The sequence below is a fragment of the Protopterus annectens genome, chromosome 9.part0, assembly GCF_019279795.1.
Source record: "Protopterus annectens isolate FY-2018-M chromosome 9.part0, PAN1.0, whole genome shotgun sequence".
NCBI lineage: Eukaryota > Metazoa > Chordata > Ceratodontiformes > Protopteridae > Protopterus > Protopterus annectens.
The window spans coordinates 193,534,495-193,555,660 of record NC_056743.1 but is presented as its reverse complement, the minus strand read 5'-3'; the positions used below and the strand labels follow the sequence as shown (position 1 = coordinate 193,555,660).

At 41.5% G+C, this 21,166-nt stretch overlaps 1 protein-coding gene across 1 annotated transcript in view; it reads right to left on the bottom strand.

Moving 5' to 3' along the window:
• Positions 1–21,166, bottom strand: part of USP47 (ubiquitin specific peptidase 47) — a 3,572,488-nt gene that overhangs the window by 1,491,666 nt on the left and 2,059,656 nt on the right. Inside the window, exon 17 of the mRNA XM_044082726.1 lies at positions 10,381–10,457. Within this exon, the coding sequence (XP_043938661.1) occupies positions 10,381–10,457 (77 nt within the window). The remainder of the gene's footprint in view (positions 1–10,380; positions 10,458–21,166) is intronic.

Genomic DNA, 21,166 nt, shown 5'->3' with positions numbered 1-21,166 from the left:
CTCATATGCATGTGTGCAGGGAGCAAGCACCAAAGAAAGGCTGGAAGTTGGTTTCTTGGGGGTGGTTTGACCTCTGGGCTTAAGAAACTCGGTTGTTTTAGAAAGGACAGTAGCCGGGAAAGAAGGCATCTGTTTATATCTGGATTCGGTGTTGCAAAGAACTTCCTCAGAAAACGGTGCCTGCACAGCAGCTCAGGACACATCCAAGGTAGAAACAACAGCAGGATTCTTAGATGAAGAAGAGTTGTGCGGCATACCAGACTCTGAAAGGGTCTTGGTAGAGGCCTGTGAATTAACTGAAGTGGGCATCAGGGGCTGCAAAAGCAACTCACTGAAATCCGGAGGACTGACGATCAGCTTGGGGGTAGCGTCGTCGGAAGGTTTAGTCCTCTGCAGTCTGTCTCTGTGTTTATCTTTACGTTTTTTTGGAAGGTCTGCTGTCGGATGGTTTACAGAAGCCATATCAGAAGTCGAGAACTGTAAACGGAAATATCTGGCTACAAGGGCTTGACGATGACTAGTTCTGGCGTTAAAAAAAGCACAGAACTGACCAAGAGGGACGTTGTGGTCTGGGCCTAGACAAGTGACGCAGTAGGAGTGGAAGTCCTAGTGTGGTATTTGCTTTCCACCGGCAAGACAATTATCAACTTTTCTGATATTGGTTAGTGCAAGAAAAAGGGATCCCCAACGGGGTACTTAGCTTTCGAAGACTTCAACTTAAATTCGGAAACGAAACTCAGGTAGCGGCCAACCAGCACTCATGCGAACTGCTTCTGCTTCAGCCTCCACGGCATGAAAGACCGATGTAATGATGTCGGCTGCCTTCCTTTATACCACTGACGACCTGACGTTAGTCTTGACAGCAACCAGCACAGAAATACTAAGTCTCTGGGATTCAGCAAACTCACTGAAATAATTGCGCCATAATAAAGCACACACTCTGCAAACACTTTCCACACTATGAGATACTTCAAACAACTCTAGTTATGCTTTGAAAGGCTTCGGCCAATGCAAAATAGTAGTTTATGCCCAAACATGGTCATTTACTAAAAAACATGCTGTCACCTTGCTTTTTAAGCTTATTTTGCCCTTTTATTGTTCTTGTTATGCCTATTTAACCTCTTATCATGCTCATTATACTTTTCTTGTGCTCTTTTTACTTTAAATATGCTCATTATGCAAACTGAAGGCAATTCAGAGCCCCCATATGAATATTTCTGCTAGTTTTATCAAATATCATGGTTTCAAACATTTCATTTAATTAATAATACATTTTGTGCCTTTCGTTTGAATAATAATATGTTTTGTGCTACTCGTTTAATTAATAATGCGTTTTGTGCCTTACATGCTCCGTTTCATTTCCTTTGACAAGTAAATCATTTTGCAAGTTTTGGTTACTTTTAAGTTCATTTCTGTCCTTTTTGCTTGTTTGAGCTTTGTATCACTCATCCTGCCCTATATACCTTCACCTTCAACTCTGTACCTCATGGCTTGCAGAAGTTGCACTCTCAATCCCGGTTCTGATACCATGTCAGTTATCCGGTTGTGGGTTCAGTTGAAACAGCTTTATTACACACAAACACATCAGGAATGAGGCTTTGTAACTTAAACTTAAATAAACTTATAAACAGACTGACTACCACACTCATACATGTTAACACTCTAGCTGTTCTCTCAAAATGGCACTACTGCCTGCATGTGCTCACTATTTATATGCATGTGCCTACATCTGGAAATGCTTCTTAAAGGTACACACACATGCTCTGTTTTACAGGTAAGATATGTCTGCTTTGCTTGAGCAGAGAAAACACTACTCACCACATCAAAGGCAGAATGGTTCGGGGAGAAGGAAGACAAAGATTCAGAGAACAAACTTCCAGAAACACAAAATAAAAGTACCACTGGAAAAAAATGTAAAAAAACAGCTTTAATCACCACAGGTTAAGCACTTTTGACTCTTCTAGAAGGTCTTCCTCAGAACAAAGCAGTAGTTAAAGATTCAGAAAAGCTGGGTTTCTGGACCATTGACTCCCTCTGTCCAGAAGGCAATCTATCTGAGGCAGACTTTGGAGCTAAGCTGTCCAGTGCTGAAGTTCTGAGGGGTAGAGACACTTCCAAAAACTTTGGAGTCAACTCCAGCACCTCAGACTCAACAAGCCTGGTTTGGCTCCGAGACTCATCCAGCTCTAAGGACATCACAGCCAGTGCACTCAGAGATATCCTTAAATCCGGATCATCTTTGGATACAAACCAGATGGACTCAGAAGACTCGAATCCAAGGGCTATGAAATGATGGGCTGGATCAAAGAAGATGTTGCTACTGATGGAGTGGTGATGTGACAAACTTCCTGACTCGTAGCGGTAGGAGCTGGGATAACTCCCATCTGAATCTGTGCTGTGAGAAATCCCCTTATCATCCTGTCCACATCGGCTTTGGTTAGACTTCTGGAAGACCAAGATGATGCTAAAGATGGGGATTTTGAATGTCAGAGTTCCAGAAATGGAGATGGAACTCTAGACGGTACCAGGTCTACAGTGGGAGAGTACACAGTCCTAGGTAAAGGAGTCACATCCAAGGTGCTCTGCGCCAAAGGAATTTTCAGACCCACCATCGAAATTATTGAGGAAATCTTCAGATCCAACTTCTGCTTTTTCTTGGGAGGCTCTGAAGAAGAAGGAGGAGTTGAAGATCCTGACGGTTTGTGAGATTTTAAAATATTCTCCTTAGTTTTGGATTTGGAGGGTTAAGCTCCAGTAATTGCTTCAGAAAAGGGTGCTGGAAGCAACCCTTTCAGTACGAGTTTATTTTTATGGTCAGCAATAGCCTATGGATTAAAATGTTGGCATATGATGCACTCAACATTTAGGTGATCAGGGCCTAGACAGAATACGCACAGAAAGTGCGTCTTCGATAAAGGCAACTTGTGCTCACATTTTTTGAACCATGAAGGGCCCTTTTCAGTTATTCTGATGAGCTATAAGAAATTACTGAGAAGAAAAACAAATTTCTTGTAAATGAGAGAGATAAGGATACCAACAATGGTACAAAAATTACACAAAACGTGTAGAATATAAAAGAAAGAAAAGGTAAATACCAACTATGGTAAAAAGAATTACAACTACTGTAGAAGAAAAAGGGAAAAATATCTGAAAATATTACAATTATAAAATAAATTCAAAGAAACTCTGAACAACAAATCCAGAGCTGAAATGGCAAAGTACAGTTTTGTACCTACCATAAATGTAGATGTCCGATAGGTATGCATCTGCAAGTCCTAACATATGGGTTGTCCTGCCTCAGGCAGCCCTTCGGTCGGCCGGATTCCAAAGTCTGGGTCTGGCCTCGGCTGATGTCGCACTTCACCCGACGTCATAGCTGCTGTTTATTGGGTATAAAGGCATCAGCCGACGCCATTTTCCTCAGTGTTTCTTGCCCCAGATGCCAGGTGCCCTCTAGGAAGGCTAAATTTGGATAAATGTAAATAATTCCAAACAGTAGAGAGCAAACAATATAAAATATATATATATATATATATATATATATATATATATATATATATACATATATACAAACAAATATACCATAATAGATTCCCCAGCTAGCTAAAAGAGGGGTAAATACCCTAGGAATACCACAGAGGGGAAGGAGGGTGGGTAATCCTGACTGCAGATGCATACCTATCGGACATCTACATTTATGGCAGGTACAAAACTGTACTATGTCCTTCAAGGATGCATCTGCAGTCCTAACATATGGGTAGAATACCATAGCCAAACTGGGGGAGGAGGTACTAAGATAAAGATGGTGTAGCTAAGATCCCCTGCAAAACAGCAGTTGCAAAACCTGCTCGGGATCTAGAGTATAAAGGAAGATTATAATGCTTGGCAAATGTATGCACGGAGCTCCAAGTAGCAGCTTCTAAAATGTCTTTGGTAGCCACTCCTCGTAGGAAAGCTGTAGTGGTGGCTGTAGCTCTTGTGGAATGAGGTCTGACATTATCAGGAGTTGTCTTTCCATGAAAAGAGTAGCAAAATCGAATGCAATTTCCTATCCATTTTGAGATTGTCTGTTTTGAAATTGCTTTTCCTTGCATTCCTGTTGCATATGCTACCAGAAGCTGGTCAGTTTTCTGCTGGTCTTAGTTCTGTCCAGATAGTAGCGTAACTGTCTGTGCACATCCAAGGTATGTAGCAGTCTTTCCCCCCTGTTCTGTGGGTTGGGGAAGAATGTAGGTAAATGAATCGCTTGGTTCAATGATACTCTGGAGACCACTTTTGGCATAAAAGTAGGGTTAGTTCTCAGAGAGACTCTGTCCTGATGGAAGATAAGGAAGGGTTGTACTGCCATTAATGCCTGTAACTCAGATACCCTTCTTGCTGAAGTAATTGCTAGCAGGAAAGCAGTTTTCCAAGACAAGAATTGTAATTCTGCTGTTGCTGCTGGTTCAAAAGGGGGAAGTGTTAACTTTTCCAGCACAAAGTTGAGATCCCATGTAGGTAAAGGTGGTTTCCTTGGAGGTTTGACATTTTTGATTCCTCTCAGGAACTGCCTGAGTAGAGGATGAGAGAAGACAGGAGGATCCATGTTGTATTCTGCTGAAATTGCTGATGCATGAATCTTAATGGAGGAGTAAGACAGGCCATTGTGGAACAGCTCTGCTAAATATTCCAGGATGTGTGCTATGTTTGCCAATGAGACATTTTCTCCCTTTGCTGCACTCCAAATGAGGTATCATTTCCACTTGGCTGAATAAGTCTTCCTTGTGGAGGGTCTGCGTGCCTCCAGGATAATGTCCTTAACCCTCTGAGATAAACCTGGGTTATTTTGTTTTATGCAATATTCCAAGCAGCTAGCTGCAGTGTTTTCAAGTTTGGATGTAGGATCTTGTAGTTGTCCTGTGTTAGTAGTAAGGGACATAGAGGTAGAGGCCATGTGTGTGTCCGAGACATGCTTCTCAGTAGCGGGTACCAATGTTGCCTCGGCCAGTCTGGAGCTATCAGAATTACCCTTGGCTGATCCTCTCGGATCTTCAGTAGAACTTTGTACATCAAGGGAAGAGGTGGAAATGCATATGCTGTCAGGTTTTTCCAGCTGAAGGAAAGGGAGTCCACCCTCCAAGCAAGTGGGTGGTATGTTCTTGTGCAGAATTTCTTCAGTTGGTGATTGTGTGGGGAGGCAAACAGGTCTATCTGTGGTAGTCACCATTTCTTTGTTATGGCTTTGAAGATATCTGGATGCAGCATCCATTCGTGAGCATCCGTGGTAGTTCTGCTTAAGGTGTCTGCTAGAGAATTTTCTTTTCCTGGTACAAATCTGGCCTGAAGTTGAATGTCGAGATTCAGGGCCACATTCCACAGGTCCATTGCCATCCGGCATAGAGAATATGAATGTGTACCTCCCTGTTTGTTGATGTACCATATGACTGTGGTATTGTCCGTCCTTATCAGCAGATGACCCTGTTGAAGGAGTGGTCTGAATGCCTGGATCGCATGTTTCACTGCCAGCATCTCCTTTAGATTTATGTGTAGATTCAGCTGGTCTTGGGTCCATAGGCCTTGTATACACTTGTCCACCATGTGTGCCCCCCATCCTAGGTCTGAGGCGTCCGTGGTGATGGTCTGGCTTGGATGAGGTTTGTGGAAGGGCAAGCCTCTGTTCAACTGACAGGCCTGAGCTCACCACAGGAATTCTTGCTTCAGGCATGGAATTATTGGAATCTGGGCTTCTAGACTGTGCTTGTGTTGAGACCATACATTCCTTAGGTACCATTGTAGCTTTCTCATATGCAGCCTGGCATGCGGAACCAATATTATGCAGGATGCCATGTAGCCCAGGGCTTGCAGGACTTTCCTTGCAGTAAGCTGAGCTTGTGTTGTTAATGCCATGAAGTAGACTGGTAGTTGCTTTTGTTTTTCTTCTGTGAGAAAAGCCATCTGGGTTGATGTATCTAGTTCTGCACCCAAGAATGTTATCCTTTGGGATGGTACTAGTCTTGACTTTTGCATGTTGACTGTGCATCCCAAGGCTTGCAACAGTTGTATGACATTTTCTAAATCCTTTGTTAATTTTGCTTTGTTGTCCACTTGTATTAGGCAGTCGTCTAGGTATGGGTAAATTTGAATTCCCTGAAGTCTGCAATGAGCAATTACTGATGCCAGGCATTTCGTGAATACTCTGGGCGCAGTAGATAAGCCAAAAGGCAATGCTGAGAATTGATAATGCTCTGATCCTGCAAGAAATCTGAGGTGTCTTCTGCAATCTGGTCGTATAGGAACGTGCAGGTATGCCTCCTTGAGATCTAGAGTCACCAGCCAAGACTCCTTGCCCAGCATGGGAAGAAGCTGCTGGAGGGTCAGCATTTTGAATTTTGGAACAATGAGGTATGTGTTCAGTGCGGACAAGTCTAGAATAGGTCTCCATTGATTTTCTTTTCTTGGTACAAGGAAAAGCCTGGAGTAAAATCCTTGGCCTTGTTCCATGGGTGGCACCTCTTCTATAGCTCTCATCCTTAGTAAGTTGTTGATTTGTCTTAGAGCGTCTGTTTTTTGGCTTGGTGGTAGGTTTGGCATTCCTCTCTTTTTTGGTAGAGTGTGGAAGTGAAACCTGTAGCCCTTGTCTATTATTTGTAAAGTCCATTTGTCTCCTGTAATGTAATGCCAGTTGTCGGAGAATAAGGCTAGTATTCTGCCCAAGGGTGCTTCCAGTTGTTCCCTGGTAGGCGGAACTAGAGCCAAGTCATTGTGTCTGCCCAGTGGAAGTGGTTGTAGTTGATTCTGTGGCAGTACTTCTCTGGTTGTTAGGTTGCCACTGACATCCCCTGTAGGCACCCCTAGATTGACCTCTGCCTCTTGGGCGTCTATTTCTGCCTCTCTGCGCTCTGGAGTTGTCTGGAAAGGACCAATTCTTCGAAGGCCAATTTCTGCTAAACCTCGGAGGTTGGACCTGTAAGAAATCCTTGACTGTTTGGACAGATTTTGCTTTTTCTTCCACCTTCTTTAGAACCTCCTGTGCAGGGGAGCCAAACAAACTTTGTTTCTCCATGGGAGCATCTAGGAGTTTTGACTTAACATGGTCTGGTAAGGATTGTTCTTTTAACCAGGCATGCCTTCGAATCACTGTTCCAGTCATAGCTGATCTAAAGAAAGCCTCCAGTGCATCATAGCCACATTTTAAGAAATGGTTACTGACCTGCTGAGAGTTATGTACCAAATCCTGAAGGGACTTGTGATCTAAAGGTTCAGGAGAAGACCGTTTTTTATTTAGCTGGTCTAACAAAAATTCCTGGTACTGAATCATGTGAAATTGACAGTTCAAGGCCCTGGCCGAAAGAGTAGCAGAAGTATAAACCTTTTTACCCCATCTCTCTAATGCTCTAGATTCCCTTTCAGAGGGAAGAGGGTTTTTGGCAGAGGCAGGTGCCACACCTTTAGGGCCCTGTGAAATGGTTTCAGGGTCTGCAACAGGAGCCTTATACAAATGGTAGTGTGTGTCCGGGACCCTGTAATATCTGTCTGGCTTAGCAGGGGCCGGAGGAAGAGAATCAGGAGCAGTACAGGCATCATTATATGCATCATCAACAACTGTTAGTACTGGCGGAATGGCTAGAGGCCTATGCTGAGGTAAGTGTAAAAAGGTCCTTAGCCTTTTCCTTGAATCTGAAAAATCCTGGCCCTGCCATTGGAAGTGTTCCCTCATAGCATGCAAGGTTTCCCCAAAGGAAAATTCTTCAGGAGGAGAAGCAGAAGGAATGGAGTCTTCTGCATCAGAATCCTCATAAGGAGAATATGGGCCTTCGTGAGGGTCTGAAATGTCTGAGTCATCCGAGGAATAATCTGTAGAGACAGGTTTCGGGGGTTCAGTCCTAGGCCTCTTGTCTGGGAACTAGAGGTAGGCCTATGTGAAGGAGTTTTGGCAGGCAAGGCCTTAAAAGATTTAGCTGCTTTAGCCCTGGCAAAAGCCTTGATAGACATGGAAGCAGGGGGTCTAGCAGCCCCACGTGCAGGGGTAGATATGTCTAAAGGAATAGTGTCTGACAAATCCTGGGTGCCTGCTTCTGTAGCAGTAAATTCAGTAGCAGATTCAGCCATGCTCTGTGAGGCCTCTGCTATCGGAGGCATGCTTTCGGCCGAAGGAAGAACCGGGGGCTCTGTTTCAGCCGAAACCGAGACATTCGCGGTTGGCCTAACCGTGGTTTCAGCCGAAACCGCGGGCCGCGAATGTCGGTCCTTTTCCTTGCGCTTTTAGCTAAATGAGTAGTCGGAGTCTCCGATGGCATTTTGTATGCAAAAGCGGGACCAAAAAACTCCTCTGCAAACTCCGACCGACGTCTAAGTGTCCTTCGGTTGAAGGAAGCACAGGCTAGACAAGCTGATACGTCGTGGTCTGGGCCTAAGCAAGGAAGGCAGTAAGAGTGGAAATCCTTATGAGGTATTTGTTTCCCACAAGTTAAACAATTATTTACTTTGTCTGACATCGGCTGAGGCAAGAAAGAGTCCCCAACGGGGTACTTAGCTTTTTAGAAGTCTTCGGTAGTAGGAATCTCTGGATCTGACCGACCGGCACTTGCGAACAGCTTCTGCTTGGGCACCTTGGCAAGAAAGACTGAGGAAAATGGCGTCGGCTGATGCCTTTATACCCAATAAACAGCAGCTATGACGTCGGGTGAAGTGCAACATCAGCCGAGGCCAGACCCAGACTTTGGAATCTGGCCGACCGAAGGGCTGCCTGAGGCAGGACAACCCATATGTTAGGACTGCAGATGCATCCTTGAAGGACATCCACTTCTTATTCGCAAAGCAGCAAATGAGATCTGAGATATGTTAGGGATTGGTGCATTATGGGTAAAGAAGAGCTTGAGAGCTTTTTGGTGGCCACGGGCTACAGTAATGGCCAAGTCGGATCTGAAGCCATATGTTCAGGATAGACTAAAAACTGATAAAATCAGATCTTAGATTATTTGAAAGAAAGCGTGTCAGAACATGCAAGAGATTTGTAAAACAAGAATATTTCTATGCACTTTACAAACATAGCATAGATCACACCTCTTAGCAAAGTAGAAACTTCTTTTTTTTCTGTAATGGAAATTATGAAGGGGATCAACAGGACAGAACATTAACTCTCAAAGACATATCGATTTAATTAGGAAATCATTTTAATGCCTTTGAATAAACTGGGTTGAATTAATATTTTAATGTCAGTAATTTATATATATATATATATATATATATATATATATATATATATGTTAGTTTAAATGAGTGCTTAACCAATGAACTTCAGCACAGGTTATAATGTCATTAAGACATTTAAAAGTAACAAGTGACATTTTTAAATTCTGTCTAAACAAGTTCTTGTGTTTGAGAATGAAAGCACTTAAAACGTCTGTTCTTACCTTTAAAAATGAAAGTGCTAACAGTGTTAAATAGAAAACTTTAACTAGTACTCATCCCACTGTGCCACAGTGGCACAGTGGTTAGCGTTGTCACCAGACAGCAAGAGGTTCTCCAGTTCAATTCTCGTCTGTTATCCCTCCTGTACATGTCCTCTCTGTGGTGGTGTGGGTTTCCTCTGGGTACTCCAGTTTCCTCCCACATTCCAAAGACATGCAGTAGATGGACTGAATGCTCTAAATTGTCCGTAGGTGTGACTTTGTGTGCACATGAGTGGTATGGATGAATGACTGCGGCAGGGCTAGCCACCTGGCGGTGTAAACCTTGGCTCAAGATGATTGCTACTGCTGAAGTGACACCCCAACCCCATGTGCAAAATGGGAAAAAGGGGGTTGAGGATGGATGGCTGGATCCCACTGTGCTCATACTTCGCTTCCTTGAATTTCTGGACATAGAAGGGAAATACTGGTGTTTTTATGCATACCACTCGAAACAGTGCCAAGAAGTCAGGAGATCTTGTACACCTACAGTATGAAACATGATAAACACAAACTGTCAAAGTACTATGTTTAATAATTTGTGAGATGGATGTGCTTGCACGTATGAGCACACACACACACACACACACACATATTCAGGAACTGGGTATGTACAATCTGCAGTAAGAGTGCAATGAAGGAGAAAAGGACATGCAAGACATGTCAGCTTGTTTTGACTGGACAATGAGTTTCTATACCAAAATATTTTCTTGAGAGGATAGATAGTTGAACTCCGTCAAAATGAAGCCAATGTTTTCTTTTTTCACAATCTAAAATTTGTTGCCTGGCACCTTAACAGGAAAAATATAAACAGTGAGAGATACGTATTACTTAGAAATAAAATGTGTTGATAAACTAATCAAAATAACAGGCAACTCTGGGAAATAAACTGAAAACTTGAGAAAAAAGGGGGAATAACAAAATCTTGTGAAAGCATGCTTGTTTCACTGACCTTGCAAAGGCACTGGAGTAGTAACCCCTACTTCCTGAAGATCCACCATATGTCTTCTTAATGTCATCCTGAGTAATCTGCAAGTTAAAATTAACTTCTATTTAAAATAAAAGCAAGTATTTACATTAAATTATAAGATTAAGCCTTATGAAATCAATAAATATAATGCAAAATGTTAGTTATTTGCCAGTCTCATCTACAAAGTCATCAGCTCAGAATTTCTGAAAAATGAACCACTACTTTACACTTTAGTCACAACTTGGGTCAGGATTTGTAGAAATGCAATGCACTTCTCTTTAAGGGTTCTGCAGCTAAGCAACACAGCCAGACCTCTCAACCAATTGGGGACAAATTTCAACAGAATCAGGGACAAGTCAAGAAAAAATCAGGGACAATCAGGGAGACTTTTAAAATATTAGTGCTATTAACTTGAAACATTGGCAGAATCATAGCATATGAATTAATACACATTTTCTGAAGTAAAATAAGTTTATAACTTAATTATTGTCATTCTTCATTAAGTGTAATTCACCACCTTTCCTCCAAAAGTCACTAGTTTTAGGAGGGATTAAGAGGGACGGAGTTAAAATTTGAGTTAAAATCAGGGACAGTTGAGAGGTATGAACACAGCACAGTGACACAGAGTGATTAAATATCCAAAACAAGACAGGCAGCTCTTTCACACACACCACTGGGTACATAAATGAGCAAAGAACATCTATGCAAGTAAACATATTTGTGCAGTAAATCTATGCAAGAAGAAATATCAGTGCACTGAATCCCGGTAAGGACAATATATAAACCATACAGCAGTCAAGCCCAACATTGTCTGGATCTTGAAAGGGCTGAAAATGTGAACTCAGACAGGTATATCTCAGAAATAAGAAAAACACCACGCCTCGCACGTACAGCTTGCACGGCCAAACCATTAGTAGAAAAAACACAAACGGCCAGCATATATAGTCCAACGCTTTATTTTGCAGAAAACCAGGAACATAAAAATGTCCCAAACATAACTCCAACCTAAGACCGGTTTCGGCAATATGCCTTCTTCAGTGAGTAAAAAACATGCCTAAACCTGAGCATCATAATTATTTATATCCTGCATCAGTCATGCTTAACCAATGGTATAATCCAACCCCTTTGATACATATTCATGAGCCCAAAGAACTACTGACAAGAGCTTATAGAGTCATATATGTAACAAAGGTAATGAACAAATATAATTGCAAATGCAAAAAGTATTTACAAATATGGATGTAGATAACATGAGTGCACGTCTTAAGATAATAATAATCAAATCATAAAGATGAAAAAATAGTAAAAATAAACAAAAGATGGTATATAAATGCCATACAAACATGATTCAACCTAGTCTAAACCCTGTCCACTAAACATAGACCAAATTATATACCTTTCAATTTTAACAACCCAATCACTCCATATAGACATATATATATATATATATATATATATATATATATATATATATGTGTGTACCATATTAGAAGGGGAAAACCATTGGTAGTCACAAAAAATATATAAAGTGTGATGATTCAATTATAAATACAACCCATTTGTAACATGAAAATTAAATGGAGCTTCTCATAGCCTTGTACCTATAGGACAAAGAGCTAAATGAAAAAATATTCATTATAAATGGTCATTTATACCAGGAGAAAACAAAGCTCCAAGATGAATAATCCAATATTTCTCTTTAAAGCTTAGTGCATTCTGCCATCCCTGTTGATGGCTTCTATCCCCTATAATCCTGTCAATGACAGTGAACATGAACCTGGCTGAAGGATGTTTAAGTGTATGTTGAAAAAGTGCATTAGTTGGCTTTTTGTTTCGTATGTCACTCCTGTGTTCCCCTATTCTAATACGTAGTGAACGTGAAGTTTTGCCTACATAAAAGGCTGAGCACTGGCATGTCGCTAGGTATATCACCCAACTACTGGAACAGTTCCCAAAAATTCTCAGATCATAAACTTTACTAGTATTGGCACTGGTGAATTGTTTGGTTTTATTTACCTGATTACACGATATACAATGCCCACACGGAAAGGTGCCCAAAAGCTCATCCCCCATAATGGTGAGTTGTTTATATTTTGCTCCTCCACTATCCTGATGTTTGTAATGTGAAAAAAGAGAACCCAATGTTCTACCCCTTCTATAGGAAAAATGGCATTTGTCACCCAACCTCTCTCTTACAACCATATGTCCATTTCCACCATGTAGATATTGTGTGATGGATTATAAATAAGGCATTCCTCCAGGTAGGCCATGAACAGGTCAGCGTAAATGGGTGCAAAAGAAGCTCCCATAGCCGTCCCCTGGAGTTGCCAATAACATTCCCCTTGAAAATACAGAATGTTTTTATTCAGTACATGTTCGGACATACAGATGATTAATGTATTGAAACCTGGTGGGTATAGATCGGCTTTCTCTAACCAAAATTGTAAAGCTTGTAAGCCTGCCCAATGTGGTATGCTGGTGTAAAGGGATCTAACATCCAGTGTGCACAATAACCACTGTGATTCAATTTGTGTATCCTGGATAATTTGTAAGAATTGTGTAGTGTCTTGAATCCTGGCTCTCACATGTTTCAATAGAGGTTTTAACTGCTGAGTTAGAAATGCCGATAGTGGTTCCGTGAGTGAGCCATGCCCTGAAACAATCAGTCTACCAGGTGGGGATGTAAGAGATTTATGTATTTTGGGAAGCAAGTATAATATTTGTTTAGATGGATCCGTAACTGTTAAATGCTGGGCTATACTGCGGGAGATGATACCCTCTTCAACAGCTCTGTCGATAAAGGCATCAATTTCTTTTTTGAATTTAGGTGTGGGATCTATGCCCATAGACATATAACATCTAGTGTCAGATAACTGACGAAGACCTTCCTGAATATAATAATCCATGTCCAAAATGACCACCGCTCCACCTTTATCTGCTTGAAGAATAGCAATCTTGTTATTTTCTTTGAGTTCCATCAGAGCCTTCTTTTCAGTAGGATTGATATTTTCCTGCAGAATTTGGGATTCAAAAGGTGGAAAATGGAGATCCCTTAATACAGCTTGTTGAAATGTTGCTACATACTTATTCATAGGGGGCTGAAATGTTGATTTCTGAAATCTAAATTCAGTAGATCTTTCAACATTAGCTCTATTAGGATCTGAAAAAAATATCTTTAAATTAAGGCAATGACAAAAATCCAACACATCTACTGCAGTTTGATATTGATCACAAAAGAAACTGGGTACAAATCCCAACCCTTTATTCAAAAGTCTTTGTTGATCCACAGTTAACACAGTATCAGAAAGATTAAGAACATTGTTACACTCTGTATCCCCTATTTCAACAGAACTTGGATCAAGCCATCTATTGAATCTGTGCCTATACCTGTTGGTATGTTTCGCCCCCTCTATGTTTGTTACCCCTTCTAAAGGGATGGCAGCATTGGTTCGTTTCTTGGCAGGTGATTCTACAGATGGAGTACCTTCACTATCGGTAAAAGAGGACTCATCACCTGAAGTACTGGTATATGACCTATCACTATGCTTTAAAATAGACCTGGGCCTTTTCCTTGTCCCCGTTCATACTTGGACTAACATCCTTGAATCTAACTGATCTTTGTATTTCAAAAGGTCGTCCTCTACTATAGTCCAAAACATCCCTATTGAATTTTTTCACCTTTCTGTCCTTGATTATTTTATCATAAGTTCTTAATTCTTTGGACAATTTGGTTACCATACTTTCATAATTGGTAGAAGATTCAAATTTCTTACATTCAATACTTAGATTTCTTACTTCAGAAATGTTATTGTCGATGGCCCTTTCATAATAAGAAGTCAGTATCCTGACAAAAGCCATAGATCCATCTTGTACCGCTTGATTCCATTCCTCGGTCAACCTCTGTTCAGATCTGCTGACCATTGGTCTTAGTCTATCTGAAGACCTCTAGGAACCAAATTTTTATGCAAATAAGCCTTGAATAACCTCAGATGCCAAATATTAGCCCGTAGCCCTTTAAGGCCCTTTTCCAAATTTGAAAACACTGTTTGACATCCGTCTTGTATGATAATACTACTAACATCGGAGTTGCTGCTTGGGATAGAGTCCAGACCAAATACTTTAATATCCTCCCGATCAGCACACAACCTCTCAAGAATGTTGTCCAGGTCCATAATATTAGTAAAGGTATACCAAATTGTCCAAAGAATAAATTTGGCACCAAAAATAGCTTATATAAAGTAACCAGGATAAAAATATATCAATTACTAGTAAAAGCAAAGTGAAAGCATAAATTGAGGTGTAAGGACAAGAATAAGGCCCAGCTATTATAGATCACAAGGACAGGTCACACTGACTAACCAGAAATAGATATCAAAACACGTCCTTATACTGTATGTTCAGATTTCCACACCGTATGGTTGCAATATTTGCCACCCGGCCAAAAAAACTAATCCGTTATAACATATCACTGAACTAACACCAGATGTATATTCATATAGCCTATAGCTGGCATATATAAGCCAAAATAAATCTCTAATGACCAAAAGACCATTAGGATATCAATAATCCTTATACCAGTGAATCACTGTTGTGCCCACTGATCCTATATACCCCTAGTGTATGCAGTTAAATATGTTTGAGAGTCTGTAGGCTATTCATTAAACAGTGAGTCAGAGCAGGACCAACACAGGTAGAACTAAAGATCCTGTTTAGATATGCATTAGTGTAACAAGGCTATTTCTCCAAAAACATATAGGCAAAGTACAAAAGCCTAAAGGCGTTTGTAATATTTCAGTAGACCATAATGGTATAGACCCATTAGAAAATTACTTGTACCAGCCAACTTTTCAATAAACATCAGCAAAAGTTGTTCAAACATGCACCAATGGTATATAACCAAATCCGGGTTTGTTAGTTATATAAAAAGCAATAAATCAATCAAATAGATTAATGAACAGACTGGTGAATATTTCAATGAAAAAATGATAACATTACATTGTATTCATACTGTATCCTAATCACATATCGATCCCAAAATGAACCTATAAATCCCCTTTAAGTACACCTTTGACCATTGAATTTATGGGAAACTTCCTTATAACACGTTAACGATGTTGTTAACATTCTGATGAATATCCCATGGAATCAAAAAATATCTAGTCAAATGACGTTCAGAATCATTAAATATTATGCACCATTCACTCAAAATGTCCCGGTCCACATGTCCAAAATAACTTTCCAAGAGTTAAATATCTCAATGACCATAGACAAAGGCCATATAGACATAGGTATTAAAAACCTTGAATAACTTTCAAAAATATTATGCACAGTGGTACCAAACAGCTGTCAAAACCATTAATGTTGACCCTAAATTGTACATCAATATAGAAAAATGATCCGTAGTTAGTCAAAACCAACCTACTAAGCACCTGACATATTCATATATCGGTAAAATTATAAAGAATACCTAACGACATCCCATAACTGTTGATATTCATCTGTATACCCAAAAAGGAATTTCACATGCATACAAATGCAAATAAGGAAATCCTATACAGTATGTAATGTATCATTAATGTCCCGGTCCCATAGATATGTTGTATCTCAGAAATAAACCAGTACCTCCAAAGGGTACGCAAAGTGAGGCATAAAGCCTTTCATTCAAACAGAATTTACAAACACAGATGTCAAAAACATAGAGGAAAGGGGTATACAAGAAAGTTGAGAATGGGGGAAAGTAGAAAGCAGAGAAACATACAAGACAATTTAAATGAAGTTCCAGGATTGAAGGCATACAATCAAAATGTTTTTGGTGCGGGAAAGGCATTCAATTTCTGCTTTATATAGAGAGAAGAGAAGAGAGGAACTGATGAAGGATAAAGCAGTGTAAAAAAGTGGGGTGGGACAATGTGCAGATATAGACAAACAAATAGAACAGCACAGGCAAGAAGGGGTGTATGTGCACATGCTGGGACACAGCGAAAATGCATGGATTGAAATAATGACAGCAACAGTAGCAGCAGCATGCTGTGTCCCAAATTGGCTCACAGGGAAATTATTCTGATCCATCACCAGCTGATGGAAAAGGAGGGCTAGAGGCATGGGCCACACCACCTCCTGGTGGCCTGAGGATATTGACCAGATAGGAGAGTAAATGTGCTATCTGCTTCAAAATGTTCTCCATCTGGGCCATACATCTGCCCACTGCTTTCACTACAATATCCTCCATCAACTGCTTCTGCTCGGTTATGTTAGGCAATGGTGCTAGGCTATCTGCCAGTGAGGGGCCAGGACCTCCCTGCTGATGAGGCACTCAAGCTTCAACTCACTCATGCAACTCAGCAATAACTTCAACACTGGTGGGCTTCACTGAGCTAAATAATGAGTAAACATATCACCTGAACCTTGCATTAAGGAGACATAGTTGGAAGACTGCCATATGTGAAAGTAGGGTCTATATCACAATGTCGAAGACGCATTACTTCAAATGCATCATCATCGAACCCATAAAAACAAAATCTGAAAACAGGGAAACTACATATGAGCAATTTCTTTCCCTGGGAAGGAAATCACTTGTCCAAAAAAAAAAAAAAAAAAAATACCACTACACACAAAAAGTGGGGGGCTGTGCCCCCACACCTCCCCCAACTAAATATACCAACTCCGACATCGCACTACAGTTTACAAAACAGCAAACTACCGGAGGCGGGCAAGCAATTTCTTTCCCAGGGATAGAAATCGCTCATATGCCCCTTCGCTTTTTTCAGTTTTTGTTATTTTAAGTTCAGCGAAGACGCATTAGAAATTATGCGTCTTCGACAATTTAATAGGAACCCATGAAAGTAGCTTAACAATGGACTAAAATGAAAAAGAAAGTCTCAGCATTTGAGAGTCGAACTACCCTGATTGCCCCTCTAGCCTCTCTGGCCTCCTGCAGTACATGACACAATTAGATTCGTACTGCTTGTGCTGCAAGTAAAATGGCACATCACAGAACTCTGACAAACACAAGGTAAGATGCCAGAGCAACACATATAAGTCACAGTCCCATACATATGTTCTACTAGCTGTGTGACAGGCAGAAGGTAAGTGTTTATCCTCGGTCTTTCATTTAACATGCTTACACAAAAAATGGCACAGTTGCACATGACAACACACCAGGTAGTGGGGAGGCCGCTTATGATGGCACAGCATAACCTCACCCCACAACAGGTCAGTGTAAAAGCCGACATTAAATGGAGTTGCCACATATCATTTGGCATTAAGTACCAATACCTCCAACTACATGACACCAAAGATCTACACAGAATCCTACAAATACTTCCTAAGATGACCAAGGACAAATTCCTGCCAGAAGCAAGTAAAGTCCCAAACAGAGAACTGAAAGAAGTACAATTCTATCCACCTATACCACTATTCAGAGCAATGCTGAGTAATCTCCACTTTGCATGCATGGAGGTCATCAGGAATTCCTGTGCCAAAAGTCATTCTACGAATGCCAGCACTATTCCTATTACTGCATGTGGTTCAGGTCAACATCTCAGCCATGCCATGTTAGATATCAATATTCCTGAATACACCATCAAAGGGGCCCAGTAAATGCTCTATGAACTGGCCATGAAGAATACAGAGAGACAGACAGTGCAAGATTATGTTCTCACTCACTCACACACACACGCACCAACACACACACACACACACACACACACACACACACACACACACACACACAGACCCCACATACAGGCACTCTCTGGCAATCATTGCCAGAACCACCCATACTTTCTTGAATCTCCTTAGAAGACTACATCACATTCATGATGAACAAAATGGTAGCATGTGAATTGTTCACAGTGAGACTTCTGACTCAGTGCTAGTGCAACATGTAGTTCTGAAGTAACATGAAATGTTTTCTCATGCAGGTCTCCATCAAGAAATTGCTAATGACAGTTCGGGACTGTAAACACAAGCAGCAAGTTGTCTTAGAAGCTGCATATGCACGGCAGCAATATAAAACAATTTGTTGACCTTCATGCAAACTGACCTAACAAGAGAGGTCCCAGGACTGAACCCTGAGGTACTCCACTTGTCACTTGTCTGAAGCTGGATTTGGAGTCAGCTACTTTTACAGTGTGGGTTCTGTCAGTAAGCCAGTTGGCAACCCATCGAGTGACGTAGGGATTAATGCACAGCTCAGTAAGTTTATCTATGATTCCAGAGTGGGGGATGGTGTCAAAGGCCTTGGCGAAGTCCAGACAGGCTGTGTGGACTGCCTTACCCTTGTCCACGGCTCTGGAGACTGATTCAAAGAATTCAATAAGGTTCAGGAGGCAAGATCGGCCCTTCACAAACCCAAACTGGGTGGGGTCCAGTATTTTAAGGTTGCCAATGTCTTTGTTTATAAGTACCATGATAATATGTTCCATGGCCTTGCAGATCAGGCTCGTCAGACTGATGGGGCGGTGGATCCCCCTTGTAGAGTGGGATAACTGTAGCTGTGCGCCACTCAGTGGGCACGAAGCCTGAGGTGAGGGTATGATTAAACATGACATTAGGTGAGGTGCCAGTTCATTTTGTAGTTCATGTAGTACACAGCCCAGGATGTAGTCTGGTCCCATGGATGCTGCATTCTTAGCTTTGGAGAGTGCATTTTTTACCTGTGTGGCCGTTATTACTGGAATTTGGCAATATTCCAGTACTGAGATGGGCCATTTAGGGGGTGAGAGGGGGATGAAGTTGGCATTGAATCGATCTGCCAGGATATTGGCAATATCCTTGGGATCAGTATATTTAATGCCATTCTGTTGTAGTTCAGAGCAGATATGAGCATTGCCATTTAGATTCTTGACATAGTTATAGAATGCCTTCTGGTTGTCTTTGGAGTCTTTGGCAATTTTATTTTCGTAACTAGCTTTGGAGGATTTTATGAGGGATCTCAGCTTCTTACTGAGGCTGGTAAGGGAGTTTTTTGCATTCTGGGACTTTCCTATTTTCTGCAACAGTTTTTCCTTTTGTTGTAAAGTTTGTTTATGGCAGGGGACCACCATATTGGCTTCCTTTTTTTGGAGGAGAGCATCTTGGTTCTATTTGGGATGGTACGATTCATGCATGAGTGGATGTGCTCGTACAGTGCCTTAGTGTAGGACTCAGCAGTCGAATTTTCAGTTCCCGTCTGCATGGGTGTCATGAAGTTTGTAACTTCTGACTTGAGTAGCATGAAGTTGGCCTTGGAAAAGTTTTTTATGGAGGTTTCCTTACTGGGGGGTGGGGGTGGGATGTGGATGTTAAGGGTGATTAGCTTATGGTCTCACCTGACCAACGAGGGGGTGACCATAGGTGTGGAGCATCGATTTCCCATGTTGGTAATGACCAGGTCTAGGATATTGGAGCCTCTGGTGGGACTATGGATTAGCTGATCCAGGGCATTGGAATCTATGAATTCCATGAACCGTTGGGCAAAGGTGTTGGTGCACGAGTAGTTTTCCCAGTTAATGACAGGGTAGTTGAAATCACCCAGTATTAGGGTGTTTGGTTGTATATTAATATTTTCCAGTATGTTTAGAAAGGTGTAGTGAGAATCTTGGGGCATGGTGGGAGATCTGTAGCAAGCTACAATTTGGATTGAAGTCTTACCTAGTGTTACTTGCACCTGGAGAATTTCAGATGCATTGTGTTGGGTAACTAACCTGGTGGTGTGAATATCCTTGGTGAATATGGACACTCCTGCACCTTTAGTGTTTCGATCCTGGTGTGGTAGCCGAAATGTGTGGTAAGAGTTGTAGCCTGGTATTGCAGGGGTGCTCTCTGGAGCCTTGAACCAGGTCTCAGTTACTGCACAGATATCGATGTTCTCCATTTTTAGGAGTGCCTCGAGAGAGTGCATTTTTGAGGTTTAGACTACTAGCATTGAGTAGCATTACCTTCAGATTTTGCATGCTTGTACCTGTTATGGTGGTGGTTTTGTCCTTTGAACTTTCCTAAAAAAGGCACTATAGGGGTGGCAAGAGCCTTAGCCAGTAACCTGAATCCCAGGGGCGACAGGTGCAGACCATCTCTGGCAAAGCATCGTGGTCTGTCGATCTTGTCCCAGGCAGACAGATGCTGGATCCCCTTTGAATGACACCAGAAGCTTAGACAATTGTTGAAGTCAATCATTTTGTCCTTATATTGTGGTATCTTTCTGGGCAAAGGCAGTGTGCTACTCATGGCTAGGGTCATACTTGCCTGAGCCACATAATCCAAGAGCTCTTCCATGTCTCTTTTCATGTAGTCCAGGGAGGTACTTCTCAAGTCATTCACTCCAATATGGACAATGACAGAGTCATATTTGTACTTGTTGTGGAGTGACTTGAGTGCATGAGTTATGTGGCGAATCCTGGCACCCGACAGGCAGCTCACTGTAATTTTCTCCTTGTTCAGCCTGGTGAGTGGGACATCAGTGTGTCTGACTATAGAGTCACCTATGACTAAAGTGTTAGGTACGTTGTCTTGCCTTAGGGGCTGTTGCTGGTTGGCACACTGGTGTTGTGAGCTATGTGACACTTAGGTTGTGATTGGTGTTTGTTTGCATTTCAGCTTCGGAGGTCCTTGTTGCTTGGGCACGTTACAGTTAAGGGCCTCTGCATATGTGGATTTAGTGTTGCTATGTGTGGGTGCTGTTGGTGTGAGTTTAGAAGGGCTATGTGCTGCTTGAGGTGTAGTGCGGGTGTTAACCCTCTCCTCTTGACTGTCTAGCACAATCTTGGGTGGAGAGAGCATTGCTTCCAGT